Here is a 27,984-nt window from a genome sequence, read left to right as displayed (position 1 = left end):
CTTGGGGTAATTGGGAAAGCTCCAGGGAGAACGAGCCTATTTGGCTAACAGTATCTCATCATTGTTTACTCCTGAAAAAGGGTCAGTAACTCAGGGCTCTTCCCCCCGTGCGGTGCGGGGGAAGGGGCAGTTCCTTATTCCAGCATGTTCCTGTTGTAACAAGCAGACTCCGAGTGGTAGAGTTTGCTTTAAGTGTAAAGCTTCCTGCTGAGGACTTCAACAGCATAATTTCTTCAGTGTGGCGGGTTGAAAATGGAGAAGAGCTATAAAGAACCCTCCTTGTTTGATGGTCATTTTTTACTGAAAAAGCGGAAGTAGCTCAGTGCTCTCTGGTGAATGAAGTAGGAAGTTCTTTCCTCCAGCTGCAGACACAGAGCAGTAGCGTTTGCTTTAAGCTCAAAGCTTCCTGTGAAAGCCTCTGAAAAAATAATTTCTTTGGTGCAATTGGTTGAAAACCAACTATATTTGAAAAGCAGTGGGTCCCTTGTAGAAAAGGTGTTTCCTGAGTTATGGAAGATTTTTACCCGACTAGAATCTCTCTGTTCCCCAGTCTCTAGAAACCACCAAGAAGAAATTCCATCAACTCAGAGACTCAGCGACAGAGGAACCGTCGGAGTTCATAGCCGGAGAAAGAAAACTGTATGTACTTATTTCCTTTTAGTGATGATTCCGCCTAGTGATATTTACAACCAAACTTGCATTTCACACTGCTGTGCCTAGCAGAATGGGATCATGGTCCAGGAGTACGCCTCCGAAGCACTGTGATAATAAAAAATACATTATATGTACAACTCTTATTATAACTGGGGCCAGACAGGCCTACCCCAATTGTGGGAAAATGGCTAACATTTTATAAAATGTTCAAGTCACCTATAAACAATACTAATGGGAAGAAGTACAAAAGGGAGGCAGACAGATTGGGTTACTCAAAACAAACAAGCCTGCTGATCTAACTCTAGGATTGTGTTAAACTCATGTCTGGTAAACGAGAGGAGTGTGGGATCAGAAATCAGCGGGGGAAGCTTTTCCACCCAGCCACGGTTTGAAGTTTGTTTTAGCTACAAATAAAGTGAGTTGTAAGTTCTTAGCTTTATTAACCTGGGAAGGGTTGAACTGTGATTTTGATAGCATTTAATCAAACGAGATTTGTAAATCCTGTAACTCTAGGATTCTGTTAAGACTGTGTTTGATAAACTGGAAGAGTGTGGGATCAGAAATCAATAGACCCAAATTGGTTAAGATTAATGTACCTACTCAGTAGCTGAAAACTCTGGCAAACTAGCAATTATTATCAAAGTGTGTTTGAATTTGTTTGGGTCGGGTATGCAAAGCCATCTGCTAATGTTCTTCTTTGAAAAATCAGAGGGTTTTAAAATTTTGTTTGCTAGTTATTACTGGTTTTGAAATCTTTTTACAAATGCTTTGTTTCTCTTTTTCTTTTGTGTGTCTTAAGGTTCATAAAAAAAACAGGAGTACTTGTGGCACCTTAAAGACTAACAAATTTATTTAAGCATGAGCTTTCGTGAGCTACAGCTCACTTCTTCATAGTTTCTCTAACTGGTAATAACTTTGACCCGTCAACATAAAGGCATTTTTAGGCAAAATGCAAAAGTGGTAAAATAAAGTGTTTTAAATTGTTAAAGGTTAAGTTGCTAAAGCAAACCTCTGCTCAGCCAACATCACGAGTAACTCTTTTTTTAACTGCCAACTTAATTCAAGGTTGCTACTGCATTGACTGTAAATTGAGATTCGAACCATTGGAAACGGTTGTTGCAGCCCACAAGTTTTTTTGTGATTGGAAAAACAAAACGTGTTGGTGGTGGTTTGCGTGTATGTGAATCAGCACGGTTCTGGTGATTTGGCTTAGATCTCTGGGAGTGGCTAAATGGCCTCAGTAGCCATGAAATGTCGGTGGGCAAGGTCTGTCAAAGACTAAAATGCTGGTGGATTTTAACTACCTTTAGGTGTAGCAAATGGCTTACGGATGCACATGTGGCTAAAGAACATTAGCTGGCTGCTTCCTTTTAAAAAGGAGGAAATATCTAGGGGTAAAAATGCCACTAGGGCTACAATTTTTGCAAGTCAGGAGATTTAACCACCTGTGCATGACATTTTCACGGTTCATGACATGTGCAGCTTTAAATATGGAAGAGGTGGGGGATGGGATTGGGAGAGTTTTTCGATCTTTACCCACTCTGGGCATTCAGTCAAAATGTGAGAAGAGCTAGTGTGTTTCTAAACTTTTTCAGACAGAGAACAGCAGCACTGTTGTTAGCCAAATAGGGCCCGTTTCCCCCCGGAGCTTACCTAATTACACCAAGGAGGCACGGAGAACAGGAAGACAAGTACCACACCCTTTATTGATCGGTCAGCTGAGCGGGTGCTCTGATCGGCTAGTGCCAGAAGAGAGACACACCCTTTATGGCCAAGCGGCCCTTTTTTATAACTAGTAACAAACAACTTAGCCTACGTTCGTCTACGTCATTTGGTTGACCTGTAGAACCTGTACATGTATCTGTTAGGGGATAATTGGGTACGCAGGATACATATATCGTTTTGTGGGGGACATAAGATACATACAGCTGTTGAGGATACATTTGTCATTCTGAAGGGCACAGCTGTTGAGGATACATTTATCATGATAAGGGGGAGACAGGATACATCTATTGACCCTTTGTACTAAATACTTTGGAGACTTACATGGGAACATAGCTGCATACACTTGGGGAGCCAACATATACTTGAGGAGCCAAACAAAACTGATAAGCAATGCGCTGACATAGGCCTTTGTTCCATCTAGTTCTTGAAGCTTTCCAACACTGTTAAGATTGTTTTAGGTGTAAATAAAGTGAGTTGTAAGTTCTTATCTTTATTAACATGAGACCAGTTCATATGTCATCTAACCAAATAAGGTTTGAAAATCCCAATTTGGGGTTGAGGAATTTGTAAACCCTGCAGTACAACCTTGTGCCTTTTCCATTTTTCTGTTTCCCCAAGAGCCGGGTTACAAGTAAGAGTCAGCATGCGAGACAGAACTGCATTTTCTATCTTTGCTGTTCTTTCCTCTTCCTTTTCCTGTGCGTTTGTCTTGTTCTGTCTTCAAGGAAACAAGATCAGACTTTAACAATAGAAACAACAGATCCAGGCCATTTCCTCTAACTTCTTCTCCTTTCCCCCTCAAAAAAGAATGTTGTTACCCTCCATAACGCCACCCAAAGGACTTCTGAACAGTTTCCAACTCCCCCCTTTTCTAAAAATATTCTGCAGCTAGAGGAAAATGGAATAAGGGGCATAGCTGAAATGAAAGCCTTGCTTTATACTTTACATTTCAAATGGCGTAACTGTCTTTTTTTTCTGTACCTTTCATAAAAGGTTTAAAAAGTTTGAATGCTGGCTGTTGCCATGGCACTTAGTAGGCTGAAGGTTACCGGCCTAGTGGATAAACATTGACATATCGCAATTTTAGCTGGGCTTCTGACAGTCCCAGATAACATTATCATGAGGAAACTAGGGAAATGTGGTTTGGAGGAAATTACTATAAGGTGGATGAAAAAATTATTCAAAGAGTAAATATTACTCAGAGTCAATGTCGATGGTTTGCTATCAAACTGGGAGGGTGTATCTAGAGGGGTTCCGCAGGGGTCAGCCCTGGGTCCAACGCTGCTAAGAAAAGCTTTCTAGCTGGAAGGGGAGTTTAGCTGGGGAATAATCTTCCATGGGAAGTGGGGAACCCCATCATCGCTGGCTTATAAAACCAGGTTGGACAAACACCTGTAACGGATGTTCTAGCAGGTTTATTTGGTTCTTCCTCAGCGCAAGGGACTGGACTGGATGTTGCTTTGAGGCCCCTTCCAGCCCTACATGTCTATGATTCTGTGAAATGCAAGTGAGACATTAAAAGATCCTATGTTATGCTACGGTAGTTTTATCTTTGGCAATTCCAATTGTGAATGCAAAGCCAGTCTAACCGCCATGCAACTGGAGTATTAATTACATTCAACAAGGAATTTGGGGGTTATTTACTGGAATGATCCCTTTATGTTTTGCTTCTGTAAAGTTTAGTTTAAGGTAAACATCTTCCAGGCAGAAGAAACAGTGAAAAAGCAAGAGCACCAGCTACACTTCTGGATGTGCAGCCAAAAGTTGGTTGTACTCTACAAGAGGCACTAAGGTCTGGTCTCCACTTAAAACTTATGCCAGCGTCGGTATGTCAGTCGGGGCTGAAAAACCACACACTAGACTCAGTAACATGGCTATGCTGACAAAAACCCCAGTGCGAACACAGCTATGCCGAAAGAAAAATGCTGCTAGCAGCATAGCTACTGCTGATTGGGGAGGTGTTCACTTGCCATCAGAAACACTTCTGTCAGCGTACATTGCGTCTGCACTAGGGGGCTGTGCTGGGCTCCAGCATAGACTGTGGAGTGTAGACATAGCGTTACTCTCCTGACAGTCCCTGGGAGGCTATGGGAGTGAGAGTGACAGACAGCATTGCTTTTAAACTAGTTAGTGTAATCTCAATTTCTCCCTAGCTGAAATGGGAAATTAACGGTCGCTGGCCAATGTCTTTAGACAAAAGCACCAAGGGAATTTGTAAAGCTTTAGTCTATACCTTGGTTATGCTATCATGGTTTGGAAATTACTACCTGTTAAGTAAGAGACGGCTTAGCAAACAGGCACCCTTGTCCAATGATCAATGTGAAATGTAAAATAAAGTGTGTCCTCGGTTCTGAGGGTCAAAACATGAAGCTGGACACAGGTAAATCATATAATCTAATCAAATAAGATTTGAAAATCCCAATTTTGGGATGAGGACTTTGCAAACCTTACAATACAACCAAGTGCTTTTTCTCCCCCTATTTCTACAACAGTGGGGTTGGGAGTCAGCATGCGAGACAGAACTGTGTTTTCTATCTTTGCTGTTCTTTCCTCTCCCTTTTTCTGCGCATTTGTCTCATTTTGTCTTCACAGAAACGAGATCAGGCTTTAACAACAGAAGCAACAGCTCCAGCCCATTCAACTAACTTCTTCTCTTTCCCCCCCAAAAAAGAACGTTGTTACCCTCCATAAGAACATCTAAAAGACTGCTTGTCAGGGTTTCCTCCTTCTCCCCCCTCTTGAATACTCTCTACCGCTAAAGGAAAATGGAAGAAGGCATATAGTTGAAATGAAAGCCTGATGTAATACTTTACATTTCAAATTTCTTAAGGGTCTTGAAATAGGAACAGTTAAATCTGGATCTGGTACAAGTTCAAACAAAAAGGCTGCCATTAAATACAATTCTGTGAATTCATACTCATGAGAAAATTAGATACCCCATTGAGTGATGCCCCTGAAATGTGGAAGGATTATGTTACAAGGGCAGCTCTTTGGGGTAAAGACTGTCCTTTTGTTCTGTCCTTTTTCAGTGCCTGATACAATGGGGTCTTGCCCCATGATTAAGAGTCCTGAGGTCTAAGGTAACACAAATAAATAACAATGTTCATTAAAAAGCATAAAAAGAGCCAGCTACCTGCAGGAGTGCAATTGTGATCTGACATTCCTAGGTGCCATGACCAGTCAAATAAAGGGCAGAATTGAGGTAACATCACCTGAGTGCAGAAAGGGTTCACTAGGAAGGAAAAAGCAGCCCAGGAAGAAAGAAGGTTTGGTCTGGGCAGAAGGCTACAAGGAAGAAATACAAAATTGAGGGATCTCTTCTAGTCCTCGGTGTACAGAACCCAACTGATATTGGTGAAAACTGGAAGATGGAAATGTGGAGGGACACAGAGCCCCTTTCATGTGTGTGGCAGGCCCATCGGCTTTCAATAACTCTGTTTAGTAGAGAATCTGAGAGCCACTTGTCACTGCCCCTCAGATGCTACCTTTGTCCCTCACACACAGCTAACAACTTATATGTTTCCCAGGTCTCAGTTTGTGTGATCGGAAGAGAAGGGATTTCTGAGAGGATGGAGCCCCCGTCCAGCTCAAGGTCTCAGAGGTTCCACCACCCAGGACCAGAACTAAGCTGTGACCTCAGAGAGATGCAGCAGTATCCACGGGAACTAGGTAATAAGTTGTGTGTGGAGATGCATGTGGTGTTGGGGAGCATGGATAGTACAGCAGGGAGGGGAGTCCCTAAGGCAGCCTGTATGAAACCATTGGAACAGTATTTGGCTGGGTGGGGGGAGGCTGGGTGAGGTCCAGGAGCGTGTGTGTCTGTGTGGGTCTCTCTAACGGTATCTTTACCATTCTTTAGATCTTCCTGCGCCTTATTTATTTGTTCCTTATGATAAGGAGAATGAAGGAGACCAGGATATAGTGGCCTCGCTCTGTAGGTTTGGCTTTATGGTGAGTTGTGAAACGGTGCTTGCTTCATTGGCCTGAGTTGGGGCTGAGTTCTGGAGGGATGGGGAGATTTGTGGGCAGGCTGAGTCTGGCATCTCTTGCTGTGTGGAGGAGGTTGGGAAAAGGGGTTCCTCCCCCCCATAATGCTGCATTGACAGTGATGGCTTTGCCCTTTGCTGCTCAGCTTGTGTCTGAGTGGTGAGATTGTGGCCAGAGCAGGCAGGTGCTAAGTATGGGACCCATGTCATTTCAGATGCCAGTGACGTTTGAGGAGGTGGCCGTGTCCTTCTCTGAAGATGAATGGGCTCTTTTGGATGAAAAGCAGAAGGAACTCTACAGAGATGTCATGCAGGAGAACTACGAGACTTTCATCTCGCTGGGTGAGCAGTTGCTCTAGTCCCCATAGTGTAGACATGGCCTAAATCTCCTATAAAGAACACAGCCCATTTCCCACTGGACAATCTGCTTGCCAAAAGGGGATACTGAAGCCTATATGGATTGTGTCTTTCCCCTTCATTCCAAGATTTTCTTTGCTGCTCTTTGTAGTTAAGTGATGGAGAAATACTTGACCCGTTGTGATGCATGTACCTCTTTCCAATGAGCAGGATTTCCGATCGCTAAACCAGATGCACTGTCCCAGATGGAGCGAGGGGAAGAGCCGTGGTTCCCAGATCTCCAGCCCTCTGAGGAAAGGGAGAATGCAGGAGGCACTAGCACTGGTGAGGAATGAGGGACACCAACTGAGAAACCATCTGGGCCTGAGGGAGAAGCTGGGATATCAGCAAACCCACTAAGGGCTGCTCCTGTTCTGTCTTATCTCATCTCACTCTCTATTGTGTCCTATCCTCAGGACAGGAGTCACTCCTGGCACCCACTTGTCCTGCCTGACCCTGAAGCCTTTTCCTCCCCCAGCCTTTTTCTTAAGGTTCAGATGGGACTTTGAGTCAGAACTGGCCCCTCCTCGCTCCTCTAGGAGAATATTGGGGAAATTTGCTTCCTGTCCATCAGGTTTTCTGATCAGACACAAATCCCTTTGCTGCCCCCTCTGCACCCAGCACAGGCAATGAATCACACCTGGATTCTCTCTTTCTCCCACCAGGTGCTGGGACAGTGAGTGAGAAGGAGGGAACAGCCCAGAAAGTATCTACAGGAGCAGAACCACAAAGGATGTTCTCCGGGAGACACTGTTGCCTTGAGTGGGGAGATGCCAGTGAGCGTCAGGGCAGGACAGAGAGGCTCTGGGAAGATCCTCCAGGCAGGAGTAAATCCACTCATAGCAAAAGAAGTTTAGAGAAATACAAAGACACCAGCACCCACCAGACAGCCTGCAAGGGGGAGAGCCCAAACACAGGTGCTGAACCTGGGGAAAGTTTCAGTAAATGCTCACTCCTCGTTAAGCATTGTCAGCAAACTTGTACGGGAAAGGGTGCCTACAAGTGTAATGAATGTGGCCAAAGCTTTTCTCAACACCAGTGCCTTCAGAGACATCTGAGAAGTCACAAAGGGGAGAGGCCCTATAAATGTAATGAATGCGGGAAAAGCTTCAGATACAAGACAAGCCTCATTCTTCATCGTTACACAGTCCACAAGTCGGAGAGACCCCATAAGTGTCCAGTGTGCGGCCAACAATTTATCCTGAGAAAGAGACTTATTGAGCATCAGAGAATCCACAACCAAGAGAGGCATAGAGGGTTTAACAGTGGGATTGTGAGTGAGAACAAGGATGAGCATCCCCAGCAGAAAAAGCCAGTGGGAGCGGAGCCTCATGAGGCATCTCAGAGATGTGAACGGGCAGATGCTGGTAAGAGTCGGGGAAGGAGAGGACAGCTGCGAGCTTACCCAGCAGGGGGAAAAGACTGTGAATCTGTATGCGAAGGAAGTTCTAAGAAATTGAACCGCACCATCGCCTACCAGGGAACCAAGGTGGGAGCACAAGTGAACACACAAAGTAAAAGTAAGAGAAGATTTAGCAGCAGCTCAGCCCTTCACCTGCATCAGAAAACCCACCCGCATGAGAAACGTTACAGCTGTGCCGAGTGTGGGAAAAGCTACCGCCAGAACCAACACCTCCGAAGGCATCAAAAAAGCCACACGGGAGAGAAACCTTATGTGTGTGCTGACTGTGGGAATAGCTTTGGACGGAAGTCGACACTCAGTAAACACCTACGGACGCACAAAGAGGAGAAACCCTATAGCTGCGCTGACTGTGGGAGAAGCTTCAGAGAGAGCTCGTACCTTGCTCTGCATAAGAGAATCCACACAGAAGAGAAACCCTATCAGTGTCCTGACTGTGACAAAAGCTTCAGACGGAAAGGGGACCTTTCCACTCACTGTAAAACCCACACGGGGGAAAAACCTCATAAATGCACTGAATGCGGGCAAGGCTTCAGGCGGAAATCAACTCTGACTAAGCACCTGAGGACCCATACTGGGGAGCGGCCCTATAAATGTCCTCACTGTGAGAAAAGCTTTCGTCAGAAGTTCTCCCTTTCCCAGCATCAGTTAACGCACCAGGAAGTGCGGCCTCACACGTGTACGGAATGTGGGAAAGGCTTCAATCAAAAATCAAACCTTGTTCAACACTTGGCAAAACTGCACTTGAAAAAGCAAAGCTGATGAGGAACTGGTCTTTCAATGGGTTTTGGGGATGGTTAGTGGGAATTTCAAGGCAGTAGAGTTGTACTTTGGAAGTTGAGCCGTGGCATGCCATCTATGGACGCAATGCATGGATTGCATTCCCGTGTGAGCCCTGAATATGACATCCTGACTGGCTGTGCCCGTGGGACGAGTCCACCCGGCCCCTGAACACACAGGGAGGATGCCCTTTTGTAGCACAAAATGGCATCCTCCGCACATTGTGAAGACACGGGTATTTTAACATGGCACTCTACAAATGGATTAAAACCTGGCGAACTGAGATGTCTCAATATGTAACTAAACAGGGAATCCTCATTGAGCAGGTGTGTTTCTAGTGTGGTCCTGCAGAGATCCATTCTTGATCCTCTGCTATGTAACGTTTTTATCAAGGACCTGGAAAAAAACATAAAATGATCACTGATAAAGTCTGCAGATGACACTCTAATCCGGGGGCGTGGTAAATAATGAAGAGAACAGGTCACTGATTCACAGTGAACTGGATCCCTGCACTCCTCTATGGAATAGCTACGCAAAACGTTTCCCAATTTACTCCTAAAAAACACAGTTGGGCAGAGTGCAGGGTATGAAGTGGAAAACAGAAAATGCCCCAATTAACTTACAGTCGGTTAAGCCTTAGTGTGATTTGTTAGCTTATAAGCCAAAGTCCCCTAACATTTTGCATAGCTGCAAAGCCTGTAAAGGATATGTGTGACCGATTGTTATGCTTGCTGGTGAAATAAGGAATGGAGAGGTACTGAGACTGATCTGTTTGCAGATGATTTAGCCATTATTTGCAAGTCTTAGATGTTTTGCTGAGTAAGGGATATGGAGTGGTACTAACAGAACAAGGAAGTAACTAGGTTGTAAACAACTGAGGTATGTGTGTCGGGATAAGCAAATTGAAACAGACACAGGTGTTGAGACTTAAATATGGGTCAGGAAAGATTTTACGGCTTGCCTGGAGGCAAGATTCCCATGACAGCTTTTTCTTAATTGCAAAGTATCTAGCAAGGAATGGAATTTTACAATGCAGTAACCCATGACATATTTTATAAATTCATAGACACTAGGACTGGAAGGGACCTCAAGAGGTCATTGAGTCCAGTCCTCTGCCCTCATGGCAGGACCAAATACCATCTAGACCATCCCTGATAGACATTTATCTAACCTACTCTTAAATATCTCCAGAGATGGAGATTCTACAACCTCCCTAGGCAATTTATTCCAGTGTTTAACCACCCTGACAGTTAGGAACTTTTTCCTAATGTTCAACCTAAACCTCCCTTGCTGCAGTTTAGCCCATCGCTTCTTGTTCTATCCTTAGAGGCTAAGATGAAGAAGTTTTCTCCCTCCTCCTTATGACATCCTTTTAGATACCTGAAAACTGCTATCATGTCCCCTCTCAGTCCTCTCTTTTCCAAACTAAACAAACCCCATTCTTTTATGTTATACAATATATTTTTGCACTGTACTAAGTGCAACATATTCACAAGATATGTAATGCATAAAAATGGCCAAAGAAGGCCATAAACAATGAATAACCAGTAGGTTTTGAAACAGTTGGAAAATTACAAGGAAAAGGGAACTTATGGTAAGAGTCTAAGGGCATGTATACACTTACCGGGGATCAATGCTGCTGCAGACGATGCACTGGGCATCGATTTTAGTGGGTCTCCGCTAGACCCGCTAAATCGACCACAGATCGCTGTCCCGTCAATTCTGGTACTCCACTGGAATGAGAAGTGTAAGATAAGTTGATGGGAGAGCATCTCCCGTCGATGCAGTGCGGGGTAGACACTGCAGTAAGTCGACCTAAGCTATGTCGACTCCAGCTATGGTACCAGAGTTGTAATTATGGGGGTAAGTCGACCTAAGTGTAGACAAGCCCTAAGATATGGAGAAGTATACATCAAAAGGAGGAAATTGATAAGGGTTGGAATGTTGAACTAAGAAGAGTTACCAGAGTGTAACTACCACAAGAAATCATAAGAAAGTAAGACCATTGGCAGACAGGATCCAGACTGTCTGCAGCTACAGAGAAGGCCTTTCACAGGTGTGGGTAATTGTATGCCTCTCTGTATGTGCTGTCTTGACTGTTTAACAAGTCTGCTTTGAATGAATTTATTAACCAAATCTAAATTTAAGAGAAGGCTATTCATTAAACGTATAATCACAATTAAAATTCCTATCCATTAGTAGCTATTCATTTATTAGTTATTGGTTGATTATCAACACAAGAAATATGTAAACTACAGTCACTGGAAGACTGTTCTCTACATTGGTAACATCTGACCTTTCTGTATTATGCTGTTTTATTGGTAATCAATAAAGTGATTGAGCCGAGGTATCTGAGGTCTCATTGACTGATGACAAACTTAACCAGCAACCACCTCAAACCACTTACACGATCACATTTCTAGCTGTAATGGGAATGGGGCCTCATAGTGACTGGATTTCGTAAGGATGGAGAACAGTGTCCCAGAAGTGTGAGGCATGAAGGGGAAGTGACTATAGATCAATGAAGAGATGCCTCTCTTTTCATTTCTCAATAGACGGATTTAACAAAAGTAGCACTACCTGACACTATTATCTCTGTGTGCTATTAATTAAACACGAATGCCCCAGTGAAGGTGGGTGCGCCTAATATGAAACAGTGAGTTTGTGAATTTCTTTGGTTGGGCTGGGGCCTGTTGTGACACTGGTGGTGTTTCCTTTTCTGATGATTTTCTGTATTTTTCTCAGAACATAAGATTGTTTTTGCACAAATAGTTCTAATAGTCCTTGACCTTCAGTTCTTGCTTTGGTTGCCAACTTGCAACACATATATTCATGTCAACCACGCACCATTCATACTAGGCCTCAATGACCTAAACATATTACATGGTATATGAATCACACACACAATATATATATATATATATAATCACAATGCTTGTATTTGGCCTTATTGTTTGTTTAGTTCTCCTTGTATGGCTATTACCTGGCAATAAATAACTTTTATGGTTAAGCTGGTTGTTTCCCTCCCTCTCTCTCTCCTGTTTTTGGCTTCCCCATTCGCTCTGCAGCAATGATCCTCTTACCTAAGCTAAAGATCCCTGCAGCACCCAAAAATCCTGTGGGCTTTGCTCATCAAGCGGGTTACTACCAGAACAACTGTAACGGGAAAGTGGGGATAGGGACGTGCAGCAACTTGGAAGTGCTGCTCGACCCTGCCTACTCAGGCGTGCTCTATTCCGGTGCGGTGCTCGTGGCATATGAGGGTGGCAGCTTGGAAGTGCTGCTCAACCCAGCCTGCTGAGTCCAGGGACATATAAGGGGTCAGCTTGGGAGTGCTGATTGACCTGGTCCACTCAGATACGCTCTGTTAATGTGCGTGTGCATCTGATTCTGGGGCTGGAGGAACCCAGCCCTCAGGCACCTAGGTCCTGCAGGACAGATCCATTGGTAACACTTGTTCTTCAAGGTGTGTTGCACATGTTTATTCCGTGATCCACCCTCCTGCCCTCTACACTGTAGTTTTCTGGAAAGAAGGAATAGAGGGGGCAAGGGGATGGCTGGGTGCCTTAGTGACAGGTACCGAGGGGGAAAAAAAATCAGCAACTGTGCTTGAGGTGCACACACACCTAGAAGGAATGGACGTGTGCAACACATTTCAAAGAACAACCTTTACAGAAGGTTAGTAAACACTTTTTAAAAAATTAGAGATTCTCACATGATCACCTGACTCCATGAGCAAGGCTTTAAGAAAAGCACCAAATATTGCAAGACAGGATAAAATGGCTAGATAGGGAAACCATGCACTTGCCTCAAGACACAGTAACTTCCTCAGGGTTTCTAGCTTCCTACACACGATATCGCCCAGCTCTGCACTGCAAAGTGCTAACCCAAATCCAATATGTAGACTGTAACCTCTTTGAGGGCAAGGACCTTGTCTCCTTTGAGGACTGTCCTATGGAGACCAGGAATTTCTCTCCTTTTTAGGTGAATGAGCACACTCTTTGGCATCTGTGAAAATAACAGATAAATTTTTTCTTTTAATGAAAGCTGAGATGCTGCTGTAATCACATGATTCCTGGAACTGGGGCACTAAGCAGAGACTTGTGGTGTCTGTCCCTTATTTAAATGCCTCCCAAAATCATTAATTCATGCCGAGTTGGGGTTGCTCAGTGGTGCCTCATGCTCTTCCAGACTGAAAAGTGGCTAAACCTAAAACTCTGAAAACCAGGAAATACAAAGTGAATGCCATACATGCCAAGCCCCTACCACTGTTGTTAAAACAAAACTAAAATTGATGCGTCCATGACTAAATACAGGGCTTCAGAGGGAAGACCAACCCAGAAACCCATGTGGACAGCAGATTACCTGGATTCCTAGAAGTTTCAGCAGTAATATTTTGGTTGCTAAAGCAGCAAAGAGTCTTGTGGCACCTTATAGACTAACAGACATATTGGAGCATGAGCTTTTGTGGGTGAACACCCACATCGTTGGATGCTGTTTGGTTGCTGTTTTCAAACTCTTATTAAACGGAAGTGGGGAATGTTGTAATGATCAGTGTAGATAGCACCTCCACCAACAGCTGGTGCATCTTTATCTTAGTGTCAAGTTGTCTTGTTTTCATAGTGTGTGTTGTCCTGGTTGGGAAGGGCAGGGTAATGAGTGAGGAGGCCACTTGTTCCGTATCAAACCGGACGGCCCTCTTTTTGAGACATTTGTCCTCTTTTCACTACTGGGACAAAACCAGACATGGTTTTGTCTGGTATTGGATGGGGGATAACGTTCTGCCCCCCTCCCCCGACTCTTAAAAATGGCACTCTTCATGTAGTGTGACCTTGCACGTACGTCACATCAGTGGGGACAGGGCATTCTTAGAAATAGTGTCCCCCATGCGGCGTTGTTGCCGGCCCAAAGGGCCCGAGGGGGGGCAACAGTGGGGTTCGTTGCCCGGTGTGCGTCGCACTAATTAACACACCAGGGTGGAGAAGCAACCCAAGTTTATTTGAGCCCAAATAAGGTGCAAGGGAGAAATAGCCATCTCAAATCCTGCACACCCGCACGCAGGCGGGGTCCCAGCATTAATACCCCCCTTGTTTTTCCCCCTTCCTCCCTCCCCCTTGCAACAGTTACACTAAACACGATATTGTAGCTTGTTAGAACTGTTCTCATTCGCGTGTTTATCTATGGCCTTCACAGCACAGCCACATGCAGAATTCCCTCCCCCTTCTCCCCCGTCTTACTGCCGCTTTTTGCTGTTTTGAGCTGTACTGCAGCTGCAAGCTAAGAAAGCTGACAGTGACACATTTTGCTTGCTGTTTATTAGCATTTTAGGCTGGTTAAAGTTCACAGCATGGAAGAACTCTGGTTCACTCAGGCCTAGAGTCACAACTTTGGTTCACTTAGGCCTAGGGACACCAACAGCGTGACTTTGCACTCACCATGATAGGAGGTCACACCAGCGGGGGCAGGGTGCGCATGCTCTTAAAGACGATGTCCCCCACGTGGCAGGATCTCACACTCATGTTTCTGGAAGTATCAGAGTGTTTTCTGTAGGGTGCCGCCTTTCTAATTGCTGCTAACTGGACCCCTGCAGCCCTTCCCCTGGCCTGCCTCTTCCCCCAAAGCCCCAGCCCTTCTCCCCCTCTTCACTCAGGCCCTGCTCCCTTGTCTGCCTCTTCCCCCCAAGGCCCCACACCTGTTGCTCCTCTTCCCCCCCCCCCCCCGCTTGCTGAATTGTCTCCACCTCCCCTCCCCCGCCCCCAGCTGGGCTCCCTCTGCTCTGGGGCTGGGATGGCAGCTGGTGCAGCCTGCCAAGGAGCCTGCCTGCAGGTAGGAGCTGACCCGGGCTGGCAGGGGTTAATGACCCGGCACTTGACCCCACCTCGGGGTCATCGGACTTTGTACTGAGCAGACGCTGCCACGTCCCCATTTTGACCAGACTTTCCAGTCAAAAAGCTGGCGCCTGGCACCCCAAACAGCACCTGGACACAGAAGCCAAAAAACGGACGGCCCAGGTCAAACCCAGACAGGTGGCAACCGTCATCCTCCGGAACATGCGAGCGGTCACCTTAGTTCAAGGTCAGAGGAAACCTGTCCTGCCTGTGTGCACTGGAGCTGTTAGTTCCTAATAAATCCTGTGATTTCTCTGGCTGACCGATTACAGTATGTCTGGTGAATGAGAAGAAACCACCACAGAGGTGGTCAAATAAACCCATGAGCGGCGAGTTACATGGGCCCGTGGTGCCTGTGCTCCAGCAAATTCAGGGCCTGGAGGCCCGGCTCCACCAATGTTTGGGGTTGAGTCTCTTCCCCCAGCACCCTCTGCCGCCCCTGTGCGCCTCCCCTGGAGCGTCCCTGCCTGTGCCCTGGGCAGCGGGCGGCTGCCCTGCCGCTCTGCTCCCTTGCCGGCTACAAAAGGGAGCGGCACCGGCGGCAGGACGAGGCAGCGGCACAGCTGCCGCCTGTGGAGGGAGGAGGCGCACATGTGATGGCAGCCACCCCGGCACCCACCCCAGGGGAGGGGGCTTCCTGGACCAGAGAGGGGCCAAGCCCCTAGGAGCATGTGCAGCAACAGTGCCAGGTGAGTGTGCTGCTGGGGGGCCTCCCCCGGAGCTTGCTGCTTTGGGGGGAGAGGGCTGGGGGGACTGTGGAGTCTGTCTCTCTGGCCCCAGCTCCAGGGCAGCCTGCCGGTGCCCCAAACTCCTCATCCCCGCCCCCACCCCAGAGCCCCCACCCCCCTCAACACTCTGCCCCAGTCCTGAGCTCCCCTCCTGCACCCAGAACCCCTCATCCCCAGCCCCACCCTGCAGCCCTCACCCCTGCACCCCAATCCTCTGCCTTAGCCCTGAGCCCCTCCCACACCCCTAATCCCTCAGCCCTCTTCCCCCCACCCCCCTACCCCAGCCCCTCCCACACCCCAAATCCCTCATCCTCATCCCAGAGCCTTCACCCCCCACCCCCTGCCCTGAGCCCCTCCCACACCCCAAACCTCTCAGCCCTGCTCCAGAGCCCTCGCCCCCCACCAATTCCCTACCCCAGCCCCTCCCACACCCCAAATCCCTCATCCTCACCCAGAGCCTTCACCCCCCCACACCCTGCCCCGCCCCGCCCCTCCCCTCCCCCACCGCAAACCCCTCAGCCCCTCCCCAGTCATTTTGCTCTATGCACCAATGTGCGGGGCGGTGGGGGCGGGAGTTGGACCCGTTCCGACAATGATACAAACCTGCGGCCCCTGAATAAGCCCCGCCCCCAATCCTCCCCCCCCCCGGGGGGGCCCGGGCCTGGTGCGGGGGGGGAGGGGTTAATAGGGGCGGAACTTCCTTCGCTCAGCGGCTTTTTGGGAAACTCCCGGCGCCCGGGTCTGGCTGCGGGCGGGACTCCCGGGTCGGTGCTGGGACAAGCCCCGGAGATCGCGTCCGGCCCCGGTGGGGCGGTGAGTCCGGGCCGGGGGCGGAGCGGGGGGGAGGGAACCTGCCCCGGCAGCGGATCGAGTGGTGCCCGCGACCAGGGGCCAGAGCCCGAGCCCGGTGGGGTGGGGGGGTTCGCCCAGCCCAGCGAGCTCCCGGGGCGGGAGGTTGGGTCTGTGTGTCCGGCTGAGCCTTGCAGGGTCCTCCCCACCCAGCCAGTTTCTGGGGTGCAAAGAGGGGAGCTCTGTGCAGCCAGAGCCCAGGAGCGGCCCCTGCAGCCCAGCCAGCAACTGCCCGGAGAAACAAGACTTTTAAAAAGCCTTGGTCATCTCCAAAGGCCCAGTGCGCACACACGAGGTGTCCTGCTTGAACAATACCGGTGTATTTAAAGCGTACAGCGCCCCCCTCCCCTCCGCCAGCCCCGCATGTGGATATAATTATTTTGTTACAAAGGTGCTTGTATAGGAAAGGGAATAAGCTGCACTGACATACGGCCTCTCCGTCCTGGTATCACTGTCTCCCTATGATGAGGAAATAGTTTATTCTATTTAGCTGCTATAACAGGGGGGCAAGTTTGTCTCCTGTACATAGGAGAAAGAAGAAGGGGAAAATGCAGCGTCAGCTATGGATAGTTTTAACTCAGGAAGTTCCTTCGAGAGGAAATGTAGCCAAACTCCAAACCCACAGACAATGGAACTTCTTGTGCCTGCATCCTATAGCTAACTAACTGCTTGGTTTGCAAAATAACACAACGGGGCAAGTAAGTGAACAATGAGGGATTGGGGGGGGGGGGGAAGATGGATATCGCTTGCTAACCATTTCTGGTAACGATAGCAAATTTTGGCCAATCATAGAGCGATAGATTATCATAGTCAACTGCACTTGGGAGTAAGTTTTTTCCTTTTTCTTGCTGACTTGTAAGCAGGAACCCAACTGCAGTTGAAATAAACGGATCGCCCCTCCCGGGGCTCCTTGCTTGATTAGCTGTGTCAGTCTCTCCTTATTCCTCAGCTGGAACAGACAGGAATTTCCACAACAATGAGATCACTATATTGGTAAGAAATCTCACCCCCAACCCAAATAGTTTGAGAGGTGCAATGTCTGATGTTCAGTGCAATCGTTATAAACTAAAACCATCACAGCATGAGAAATGAAAAGCTCAGATTCAGGTCTCCTAAACTGAAGTTACGCTTTTTAAAAAAGCCCGTATAACAATATCCAGCAATAACATGAGAAAAGGAAGGAAGAAGTTGATCCATTTAGGCCATAAGGAACATTAACCTCACACCATTAATTTTTATTTCTGCTGCTGACCAGGGAAATAGGACAACTGCCCTGATAACTGAAACACGGTGATTGTCTCCACCACAGAGCATTGGCCACTGTAGCTTTGCCACCAGAGCCTGTGAGTGGAGACACTGCGTACGCCAACAGAAGGAGGTTTTCTGCCAGCATGGCTGCCCCAGCTCCTCAAATGACCCAGGCCCCACCAGTGTTTCTCAGATGGGGCCACCAGGATCTTTTCTTGGGACGACAGCCTTCTGGGCAGTGATTGGGTTGAGTGGGGGAGGTGAAGCAGTGACTCCACTCCAAGGCCCCCCCAGGGGTTGGACCCAGCCCCCTTCTGGAGCCAGAAATGCCAGAGGAGCAGGCAGCTGGTGTGAGTTCCCCACATTCCTAGGGGTGGTGGGGCTCGAACTTCAATCCTGCAGTGACAGGCAGCCGGCTCCAGACATGGGGATTTGGGCTCCAGCTGCGTGGTGGCAGGTTCCCTCAACTGGTCCTGGGCTCACCGCTCCCCCCATCGTCCCTGGTCCCCACTGTCTCCTCTGGCCGTGGGCTTGGGTCACATGGCAGGGGCTCCATCCCCCGGGCTCTGGGGCTTCAGGATCTGGCCCCAGCCACGCAGCAGACTGACACCAGCCCTGAGATCACCCCCCTCCCCCTGCCTGTCGCCCCTGGCCCCCTGCCGCCTCTTCCATCCCTGGGCTCTGGCTGCTTGGTAGCAGGCTCTGTTCCTGGGTGCTGGCCTCAGGCTCTGGGTGCGGAGCTCCAAGATCTGGCTGTGGGGCTTTGGGCTTGGGGCCCAGGTTCATGCCCACGATTCTCGCTGTGTCCTCCAGCTCTGGCCATGCAGCAGCAGGCTCGGTCCCCTGGGCTCCGGCTGTGGGGCCTTGGGATCTAGCCATGGGACTTTGGGCTCCATCCCCAGGCTCATCACCCCGTCCCCCACTGCCGCCTCCATCCCCAAGCTCTGGCTGCACGGCAGTGAGCTCCATCCTCTGGCTGTGGGACCTCAGCAACCAGCCATGGGGCTTTGGGCTCTGGCCCTGCGCTCATCCCGCCTGGACCATGCTGCATCCTCAGGCCCCGGTCCCTAGCTGCTTGGCCACAGGCTTCGGTCCTCAGCCACAGGGCTTTTGGCACCGGGTTCAATCCCACCCATTGTCACTGGTCCTTGCTGCTTCCCCTGGCCCCTCACCCGCTCCCCATCCTCCCTGGCTGCCCCCACCTCCCCATCCAGGTCTTAATTTGTCTCACAGCTTGCAGGGGCTGACTGAGTAAATCTGCTTTGAAAAGTGAAATGTTTGTTTGTTAATAGCGCTTTTCACTGCCTCCCAGTTATCTAGCAAGTCCGCTGCTGTGAAAAGTGATATTAACAAACCTACAAATATCACTTTTCACAGGAGCAGGCTTACTAGCTAGCAAGTCTTAAAAACAGACCACTAAAAAAGCAAAAGAAATAACAACAAAAGACAAGAAGAACATGCCAAGCACCTTCGTTTTGTTTCTATTCTGTTTAGGTCCAGTAAAGGATAGCGACAACTGAACAATATTTTTATTATTGAGTTTGCAAATTTAAAAAGAAAAAACATAAATAAATGACAATGATTTGGACATGTTTATGTGCATAATTATTTGTTTTTCCTAAAGTTAGCTAAGTGTTTTAGGATAAATTGTCAGAGTGGCTGCTAGCAAGGGATAATTGTTAGAGCAGATATTTCTTGTTGGGGAATCAACAGGGAAGAATGATAGTGGGGTAAAATGGATCCACTGAGAGAGATTATCTTAAAGAATTGTTAGTTCTCCCAGCTGTAAATAACCATGTCTTCACACACACATCAAGTAAACTGAGAATATATAGAAATGACATCGCAACATGGCTAAAATTTCTGCTAGTCAGCAAGTTAAACCACCTGTGCATGACATTTTCACTGTTTATGTAAATGTGCAGCTTTAAAAAGGTAAGAGGAGTAGGGGGATGTGGGGGGGAGCTTTTCGGTCTTTGCCCAATCTAGACTTCAAGCAAAAAATGTGACGAGCTAGTCTGTTTCTAAAAATCTGAAGACAAAGACCAACATCACTTTTAAGTTTGTTATAGGTACGAATCCAATGAGTTGAACCTTTCCAATGCTAATAAAGATAAGAACTTACAAGTATGACTCTTGTAGCATCTAATCAGATAAGATTTGAAAATCCCAATTTTGGGATGAGGAATTTGCAAACCTTACAATACAACCAAGGACCCTTCCCCTCCCCGCCCCCCCCCCCCGGACCCCGTTTCCACAACAGTGGGGTTGGGAGTCAGCATGCGAGACAGAACTGCATTTTCTATCTTTGCTGTTCTTTCCTCTCCCTGTATCTGCGCATTTGTCTCGATTTGTCTTCACAGAAACGAGATCAGACTTGAACAACAGAAGCAACATTTCAGCCCATTTCAACTAACGTCTTCTCTTGTCCCTCCCAAAAAGGAATGTTACCCTCCATAAGAACATCAAAAAGACGGCTTGTCAGGGTTTCCTACTCCTCCCCCGTCTTGAATACTTCTACAGCTAAAGGAAAATGGAATAAAGAATATAGTTGAAAAGAGAGCCTGATGTAATACTTTAAATTTCAAATTCCTTAAGGGTCTTGAAATAGGAACAGTTAAATCTGGATCTGGAACAAGTTCAAACAAAAAGGTTGCCATTAAATAAAATTCTGTGAATTCATACTCATGAGAAAATTAGATACCCCTTTCATAGAATCTCAGGGTTGGAAGGGACCTCAGGAGGTATCTAGTCCAACCCCCTGCTCAAAGCAGGACCAACCCCAACTAAATCATCCCATCCAGGGCTTTGTCAAGCCTGACCTTAAAGACTCCTAAGGAAGGAGATTCCACCACCTCCCTAGGTAACGCATTCCAGTTCTTCACCACCCTACTAGTGAAAAAGTTTTTCCTAATGTCCAACCTAAACCTCCCCCTCTGCAACTTGAGACCATTACTCCTTGTTCTGTCATCTTCTACCACTGAGAACAGTCTAGATCCATCCTCCTTGGAACCCCCTTTCAGGTAGTTGAAAGCAGCTATCAAATCCCCCCTCATTCTTCTCTTCTGCAGGCTAAACAATCCCAGTTCCCTCAGCCTCTCCTCATAAGTCATGTGCTCCAGCCCCCTAATCATTTTTGTTGCCCTCTGCTGGACTCTCTCCAATTTATCCACATCCTTCTTGTAGTGTGGGGCCCAAAACTGGACACAGTACTCCAAATGAGGCCTCACCAGTGCTGAGTAGAGGGGAATGATCACATCCCTCGATCTGCTGGAAATGCCCCTACTTATACAACTCAAAATGCCATTAGCCTTCTTGGCAACAAGGGCACACTGCTGATTCATATTCAGCTTTTCGTCCACCGTAACCCCTAGGTCCTTTTCCGCAGAACTGCTGCCCAGCCATTCGGTCCCTAGTCTGTAGCAGTGCATGGGATTCTGCCATCCCAAGTGCAGGACTCTGCACTTGTCCTTGTTGAACCTCATCAGATTTCTTTTGGCCCAATCCTCTAATTTGTCTAGGTCCCTCTGTATCCTATCCCTACCCTCCAGCGTATCAACCACTCCTCCCAGTTTAGTGTCCTCTGCAAACTTGCTGAGGGTGCAGTCCACACCATCCTCCAGATCGTTAATGAAGATATTGAACAAAACCGGCCCCAGCACCGACCCTTGGGGCACTCCACTTGATACCGGCTGCCAACTAGACATGGAACCATTTATCACTACCCGTTGAGCCCGACCATCTAGCCAGTTTTCTATCCACCTTACCGTCCATTCATCCAGCCCATACTTCTTTAAGTTGCTGGCAAGAATACTGTGGGAGACTGTGTCAAAAGCTTTGCTAAAGTCTAGAAATAGCACATCCACTGCTTTCCCCTCATCCACAGACCCAGTTATCTCATCATAGAAGGCAATTAGAGTAGTCAGGCATGACTTGCCCTTGGTGAATCCATGCTGACTGTTCCTGATCACTTTCCCCTCCTTTAAGTGGTTCAAAATTGATTCCTTGAGGACCTGCTCCATGATTTTTCCAGGGACTGAGGTGAGACTGACTGGCCTGTAGTTCCCTGGATCTTCCTTATCCCCTATTTTAAAGATGGGCACTACATTAGCTTTTTTCCAGTCATCCGGGACCTCCCCCGATCGCCATGATTTTTCAAAGATAATGGCCAATGGCTCTGCAATCTCATCGGCCAACTCCTTTAGCACCCTCGGATGTAGTGCATCCAGCCCCATGGATTTGTGCTCGTCCAGCTTTTCTAAATAGTCCCGAACTACTTCTTTCTCCACAGAGAGCTGGTAGCCTCCTCCCCTTACCGTGCTGCAGAGTGCAGCTGTCTGGGAGCTGACCTTGTCTGTTTGAGTGATGCTCCTGAAATGTAGAAGGATTATGTTACAAGGGAAGCTCTTTGGGGTAAAGACTGTCCTTTTGTTCTGTCCTTTTTCAGTGCCTGATACAATGGGGTCTTGCCCCATGATTAAGAGTCCTGAGCTCTAAGGTAACACAAATAAATAATAATGTTCATTAAAAAGCATAAAAAGAGCCAACTACCTGCAGGAGTGCAATTGTGATCTGATATTCCTAGGTGCCATGACCAGTCAAATAAAAGGCAGAATTGAGGTAACATCACCTGAGTGCAGAAAGGGCTCACTAGGAAGAAAAAAGCGGCACAGCAAGGAAGAAGGTTTGGTCTGGGCAGAAGGCTACAAGGAAGAAATACAAAATTGAGGGATCTCTTCTAGTCATCAATGGGCTGAACCCAACTGATATTGGTGAAATGCCCCTACTGGAAGATGGAAATGTGGGGGGGACACAGAGCCCCTTTCATGTGTGTGGCAGGCCCCTCGGCTTTCAATAACTCTGTTTAGTAGAGAATCTGAGAGCCACTTGTCACTGCCCCTCAGATGCTACCTTTGTCCCTCACACAGAGCTAACAACGTATACATTTCCCAGGTCTCAGTTTGTGTGATCAGAAGAGAAGGGATTTCTGAGAGGATGGAGCCCCCGTCCAGCTCAAGGTCTCAGAGGTTCCACCACCCAGGACCACAACTGAGCTGTGACCTCAGAGAGAAGCTGCAGTATTCACGGCAACTAGGTAATAAGTTGTGTGTAGAGATGCATGTGGTGTTGGGGAGCATGGATAGTACAGCTGGGAGGGGAGTCTCAAAAGCAGCCTGTATGAAACCATTGGAACAGCATTTGGCTGTCTATTGGCACGTGGCGGCTAGGTGAGGTCCAGGAGCGTATGTGTCTGTGTGGGTCCCTCTAACGGTATCTTTATCATTCTTTAGATCTTCCTGCACCTTATTTGTTTGTTCCTTATGATAAGGGGAATGAAGGAGACCAGGATATAGTGGCCTCGCTCTGTAGGTTTGGCTTTATGGTGAGTTGTGAAACGGTGCTTGCTTCAGTGGCCTGAGTTGGGGCTGAGTTCTGGAGGGATGGGGAGATTTGTGGGCAGGCTGAGTCTGGCATCTCTTGCTCTGTGGAGGAGGTTGGGAAAGGGGGTTCCTCCCCCCCCCCCCATAATGCTGCATTGACAGTGATGGCTTTGCCCTTTGCTGCTCAGCTTGTGTCTGAGTGGTGAGATTGTGGCCAGAGCAGGCAGGTGCTGAGTGGGGGACCCATGTCATTTCAGATGCCAGTGACGTTTGAGGAGGTGGCCGTGTCCTTCTCTGAAGATGAATGGGCTCTTTTGGATGAAAAGCAGAAGGAACTCTACAGAGATGTCATGCAGGAGACTTACGAGACTTTCATCTCATTGGGTGAGCAGTTGCTCTAGTCCCCATAGTGTAGACATGGCCTAAATCTCCTATAAAGAACACAGCCCATTTCCCACTGGACAATCTGCTTGCCAAAAGGGGATACTGAAGCCTATATGGATTGTGTCTTTCCCCTTCATTCCAAGATTTTCTTTGCTGCTCTTTGTAGTTAAGAGATCGAGAAATACTTGACCTGTTGTGATGCATGTACCTCTTTCCAATGAGCAGGATTTCCGGTCGCTAAACCGGATGTGCTGTCCCAGATGGAGCGAGGGGAAGAGCTGCGGTTCCCAGATCTCCAGCCCTCTGAGGAAAGGGAGAATGCAAGAGGCTCTAGCACTGGTGAGGAATGAGGGACACCAGTCAGGAAACCATCTAGGCCCGAGGAAAAGCTGGGATATCAGCAAACCCACTAAGGGCTGCTCCTGTTCTGTCTTATCTCATCTCAATCTCGATTGTGTCCTATCCTCAGGGCAGGAGTCACTCCTGGCACCCACTTGTCCTGCCTGACCCTGAAGCCTTTTCCTCCCCCAGCCTTTTTCTTAAGGTTCAGATGGGACTTTGAGTCAGAACTGGCCCCTCCTCGCTCCTCTAGGAGAATATTGGGGAAATTTGCTTCCTGTCCATCAGGTTTTCTGATCAGACACAAATCACTTTGCTGCCCCCTCTGCACCCGATCAGGCAATGAATCAAACCTGGATTCTCTCTTTCTCCCACCAGGTGCTGGGACAGTGAGTGAGAAGGAGGGAACAGCTCAGAAAGTATCTACAGGAGCAGAACCACAAAGGATGTTCTCCGGGAGACACTGTTGCCCTGAGTGGGGAGATGCCAGTGAGAGTCAGGGCAGGACAGAGAGGCTCTGGGAAGACCCTCCAGGCAGGAGTAAATCCACTCATAGCAAAAGAAGTTTAGAGAAATCCAAAGAGACCAGCGCCCACCAGACAGCCTGCACGGGGGAGAGCCCAAACACCGGTGCTGAACCTGGGGAAAGTTTCAATAAATGCTCGCTCCTCGTTAAGCATTGTCAGCAAACTTGTGTGGGAAAGGGTGCCTACAAGTGTAATGAATGTGGCCAAAGCTTTTCTCAACACCAGTGCCTTCAGAGACATCTGAGAAGTCACACAGGGGAGAGACCCTATAAATGTAATGAATGCGGGAAAAGCTTCAGACACAAGACACGCCTCGTTCTTCATCGTTACACAGTCCACAAGTCGGAGAGACCCCATAAGTGTCCAGTGTGCGGCCAGCAATTTATCCTGAGAAAGAGACTTATTGAACATCAGAGAATGCACAACGAAGAGAGGCATAGAGGGTTTAACAGTGGGATTGTGAGTGAGAACAAGGATGAGCATCCCCAGCAGAAAAAGCCAGTGGGAGCGGAGCCTCAGGAGGCATCTCAGAGATGTGAACGGGCAGATGCTGGTAAGAGTCGGGGAAGGAGAGGACAGCTGCGAGCTTACCCGGCAGTGGGAAAAGACTGTGAATCTGTATGCGAAGGAAGTTCTAAGAAATTGAACCGCACCATCGCCTACCAGGGAACCAAGGTGGGAGCACAACTGAACACAGAAAGGAAAAGTAAGAGAAGCTGTAGCAGCAGCTCAGCCCTTGACCTGCATCAGAAAACCCACCCGCATGAGAAACGTTACAGCTGTGCCGAGTGTGGGAAAAGCTACCGCCAGAACCAACACCTCCGAAGGCATCAAAAAAGCCACACGGGAGAGAAACCTTATGTGTGTGCTGACTGTGGGAATAGCTTTGGACGGAAGTCGACACTCAGTAAACACCTACGGACGCACAAAGAGGAGAAACCCTATAGCTGCGCTGACTGTGGGAGAAGCTTCAGAGAGAGCTCGTACCTTGCTCTGCATAAGAGAGTCCACACAGAAGAGAAACCCTATCAGTGTCCTGACTGTGACAAAAGCTTCAGATGGAAAGGGGACCTTTCCACTCACTGTAAAACCCACACGGGGGAAAAACCTCATAAATGCACTGAATGCGGGCAAGGCTTCAGGCAGAAATCAACTCTGACTAAGCACCTGAGGACCCATACTGGGGAGCGGCCCTATAAATGTCCTCACTGTGAGAAAAGCTTTCGTCAGAAGTTCTCCCTTTCCCAGCATCAGCTAACGCACCAGGAAGGGTGGCCTCACACGTGTACGGAATGTGGGAAAAGCTTCTATCATAAGTTCTCCCCTACCCAGCAACAGTCAGCGCACCAGGGAGAGAGACCTCACAAATGTACTGAATGTGGGGAAAGCGTCAATCAAACACAAAAGCTTGTTATACCCTTGGTAAACCTCCATGTGAAAAAGAAACCCAATACAGCAAGTGTAACTTCAGATTACATTAGCTCTAGCAGGGCAACAGGGACGCCATGTGTGATATAAAACAGTGGGCTGGTACTTTCTTTGCTTGGAGAGGGACACTTAAGTACAAGGTGAGAGAAGGATGGGTGGGAAGTATTGGCTTATATATGATGGCAGATACAAGATTCAGGACGGGAAAGGAGCTGGTGAAGGTAGGAACAGATCCTTTGGCAGGGGTCGGGGGCGGGGGGATTAGTGGGAATTGCAAATGAATGGAGTTGAGTTTTGTGGGAGGACTGATCATAAGGGCACAGTGGCAGGAGCCAAGAGCAGAGAGTGCCTGGTAATGGAGATATGGGTCATTTCAAACCTGGGAGGTTGGAGGAGTGATGTGTGTGCGCGTTTGTGTATCTTTTGGAGCTTGTCTATATGAGGAGTTCTGCCAGTATAATTATGCCGCTATGGTTATACTGGTACAACTTCCTATGGGGACACTTTTATTCTGGAATGTGTGTGTCCACCTGGGGAGTGAGAGATGGATAATTACAGTTGTGTATGGCCTGTAAAATTCCCCATGCAGGCAAACCCTTAATGAGGGAAGATTAAAGGTGACAGCTGAGCAGAAGTCAGTCAGTCCTGCTCCACCCCCCCAGCAGCCTACCATGCCACTTTGGGTCTGTCTACACAGCAAGGAGCAGCAAGTCTCAGAGCCCAGGTCGGCGGACTTGGGCTCGCTCTAAGCGTTAACAATAGCCGTGAGATGTTTCAGCGCGGACTGGAGCTTGGGCTCAGCAAGTCTCAGCACCCGGGTGGACACACTTGGGCTTGCGGAGCTCACGCAATGGTGCTAAAAGTAGCTGTGAGACCTGGCTAATCAACCTAGGGTCCCAGCCTGAGCTGCAATGTCTACACAGCTCTTTTTAGCACAGTAATTCAAGGTCAAGTCTGTTGACCCAAACTCTGAGACTTGCTGCTGCTGGCTGCCCCTCGCAGTGTAGCGTAGACGTACCCTCGCTGGCTAGCAGCGCTATTGGCTAAAAATAAACTCGCTTTCATAAAATATATGGTTAATAATAACAGGATTCCAGGGGGAGCCAACAGGGGAGGTAGGCGGCCTGAGTTCCAAGCTCCTTGCGCCTCGCTATACCCTGCAGAATCTGTTCAAAATAACAGCAATCCTACTACGAATGTAGTTAATTTAGATTGATATCAATGCACCATCTGCTAAGGGATCCCTGGATAAGAGTTTGGACCCCTCCTCTTCTCCAGTAATGAAGCAGGCCTGCAAAAAGCAAACGCTATCGGAGAGCTCATGTCATATGGAGATGTAGGAAGAAGCTCCAGATAGAATCCTGAACAAACCTTGCAGGTGCTTCAGTAGATCTCGAAGAATTATCCGCTGACATTGTTCTTCAGAGAGTTATTGCTGATGTGAAAAAGACCACTGCAGCTCCTCAAACAAGCCTACGAAGGAGAGCGGGGCAAGTTGAGGCCCATGTGTCTGCACTGGAGGACTCTGTAACAGCCAGTAACGCCTCCTCAGATCAGCAGCTGCCGAGAATTAGAGCCCTACAGGAGAGAGTGGACTATCAGGAGGGCAGAACAAGATATAATTTTGGTTGCCTTTCTGGAGGGCTTTGAGAAAAGTAAGTCTATTGAATTCCTAAATAAGGCTGTCGCTTAATTTTTAAAACTCCCTTCGGGAACTGATTTTGAAATTGAGAGGGAGCACCGTTTCTTAGCCCCGAAGCCCCCAGCAGATGTGAGGCCACAACCTTTCCTCATTTTTTAACGATGAAGTTTTTAAAATGTGGCGCCAGACAGTTCAATAAGGCCATGGAAATGGACATACAAGGCCGATGCTGTACTACATTTCATTTCCGGCCACGTTTCAGATTGAGACTGAAGGATAATGCTGCAGTTTTGGCACAGCAGCAGAAGCTAAGAAATTTATGGATTCTCTGCGAGGGACTCTCTTCTGGTCAGCACCCAAATTCACAGTCCATTTCAGCCTATGCCTTAATTTTTTTTGGAGAAAAAGCTGAAGCTTGAACTCTGAATATTTTTGTTGCTCGTCTCTGGACTTTTTCAATTTTAATCTTTTTTTTTTTTTTTTTTGGAGATAGGGTAACCAGAACTGCACAAAGTAATCAGGGTGTGAGTGTACCATGTATTTATATACAGGCAATATGATATTTTCTGTCTTATTTTTTATCCCTTTCCTAATGGTTCCTAACACTGT

The 27,984-nt window shown here is 47.8% G+C and overlaps 2 protein-coding genes across 5 annotated transcripts in view; both read left to right on the top strand.

The window, feature by feature from the left end:
* The window catches only part of LOC123368302 (zinc finger protein 436-like), a 31,926-nt gene extending 21,772 nt beyond the window's left edge, over positions 1-10,154 (top strand). Inside the window, exons 5-6 of the mRNA XM_045012988.1 lie at positions 6,933-7,046; positions 7,427-10,154. Coding sequence (XP_044868923.1) covers positions 6,933-7,046; positions 7,427-8,943 — 1,631 coding nt within the window. The 3' untranslated portion in view covers positions 8,944-10,154. The remainder of the gene's footprint in view (positions 1-6,932; positions 7,047-7,426) is intronic.
* Positions 57-27,984, top strand: LOC123368298 (zinc finger protein 436-like). 4 transcript variants are annotated; one of them, XM_045012979.1, is made up of 7 exons: positions 57-81; positions 551-639; positions 5,907-6,048; positions 22,966-23,057; positions 23,313-23,439; positions 23,665-23,778; positions 24,157-27,984. In XM_045012979.1, exons 3-7 carry the CDS (start codon positions 5,949-5,951, stop codon positions 25,821-25,823), a joined length of 2,100 nt encoding a protein of 699 aa, XP_044868914.1. In that variant the 5' UTR covers positions 57-81; positions 551-639; positions 5,907-5,948; the 3' UTR covers positions 25,824-27,984. The 4 variants fall into 4 exon arrangements, with proteins under 4 accessions (XP_044868914.1, XP_044868911.1, XP_044868913.1 ...); XM_045012977.1 differs by lacking the exons at positions 57-81; positions 551-639; positions 5,907-6,048 and adding exons at positions 16,321-16,390; positions 17,290-17,419; positions 22,628-22,769 and having other exon boundaries at positions 24,157-27,981; XM_045012978.1 differs by lacking the exons at positions 57-81; positions 551-639; positions 5,907-6,048 and adding exons at positions 16,292-16,390; positions 22,628-22,769 and having other exon boundaries at positions 24,157-27,983.

This window comes from Mauremys mutica, chromosome 4 (assembly GCF_020497125.1).
Source record: "Mauremys mutica isolate MM-2020 ecotype Southern chromosome 4, ASM2049712v1, whole genome shotgun sequence".
NCBI classification, from domain to species: Eukaryota; Metazoa; Chordata; order Testudines; family Geoemydidae; genus Mauremys; species Mauremys mutica.
This window is presented reverse-complemented; position numbering and strand designations above follow the sequence as displayed.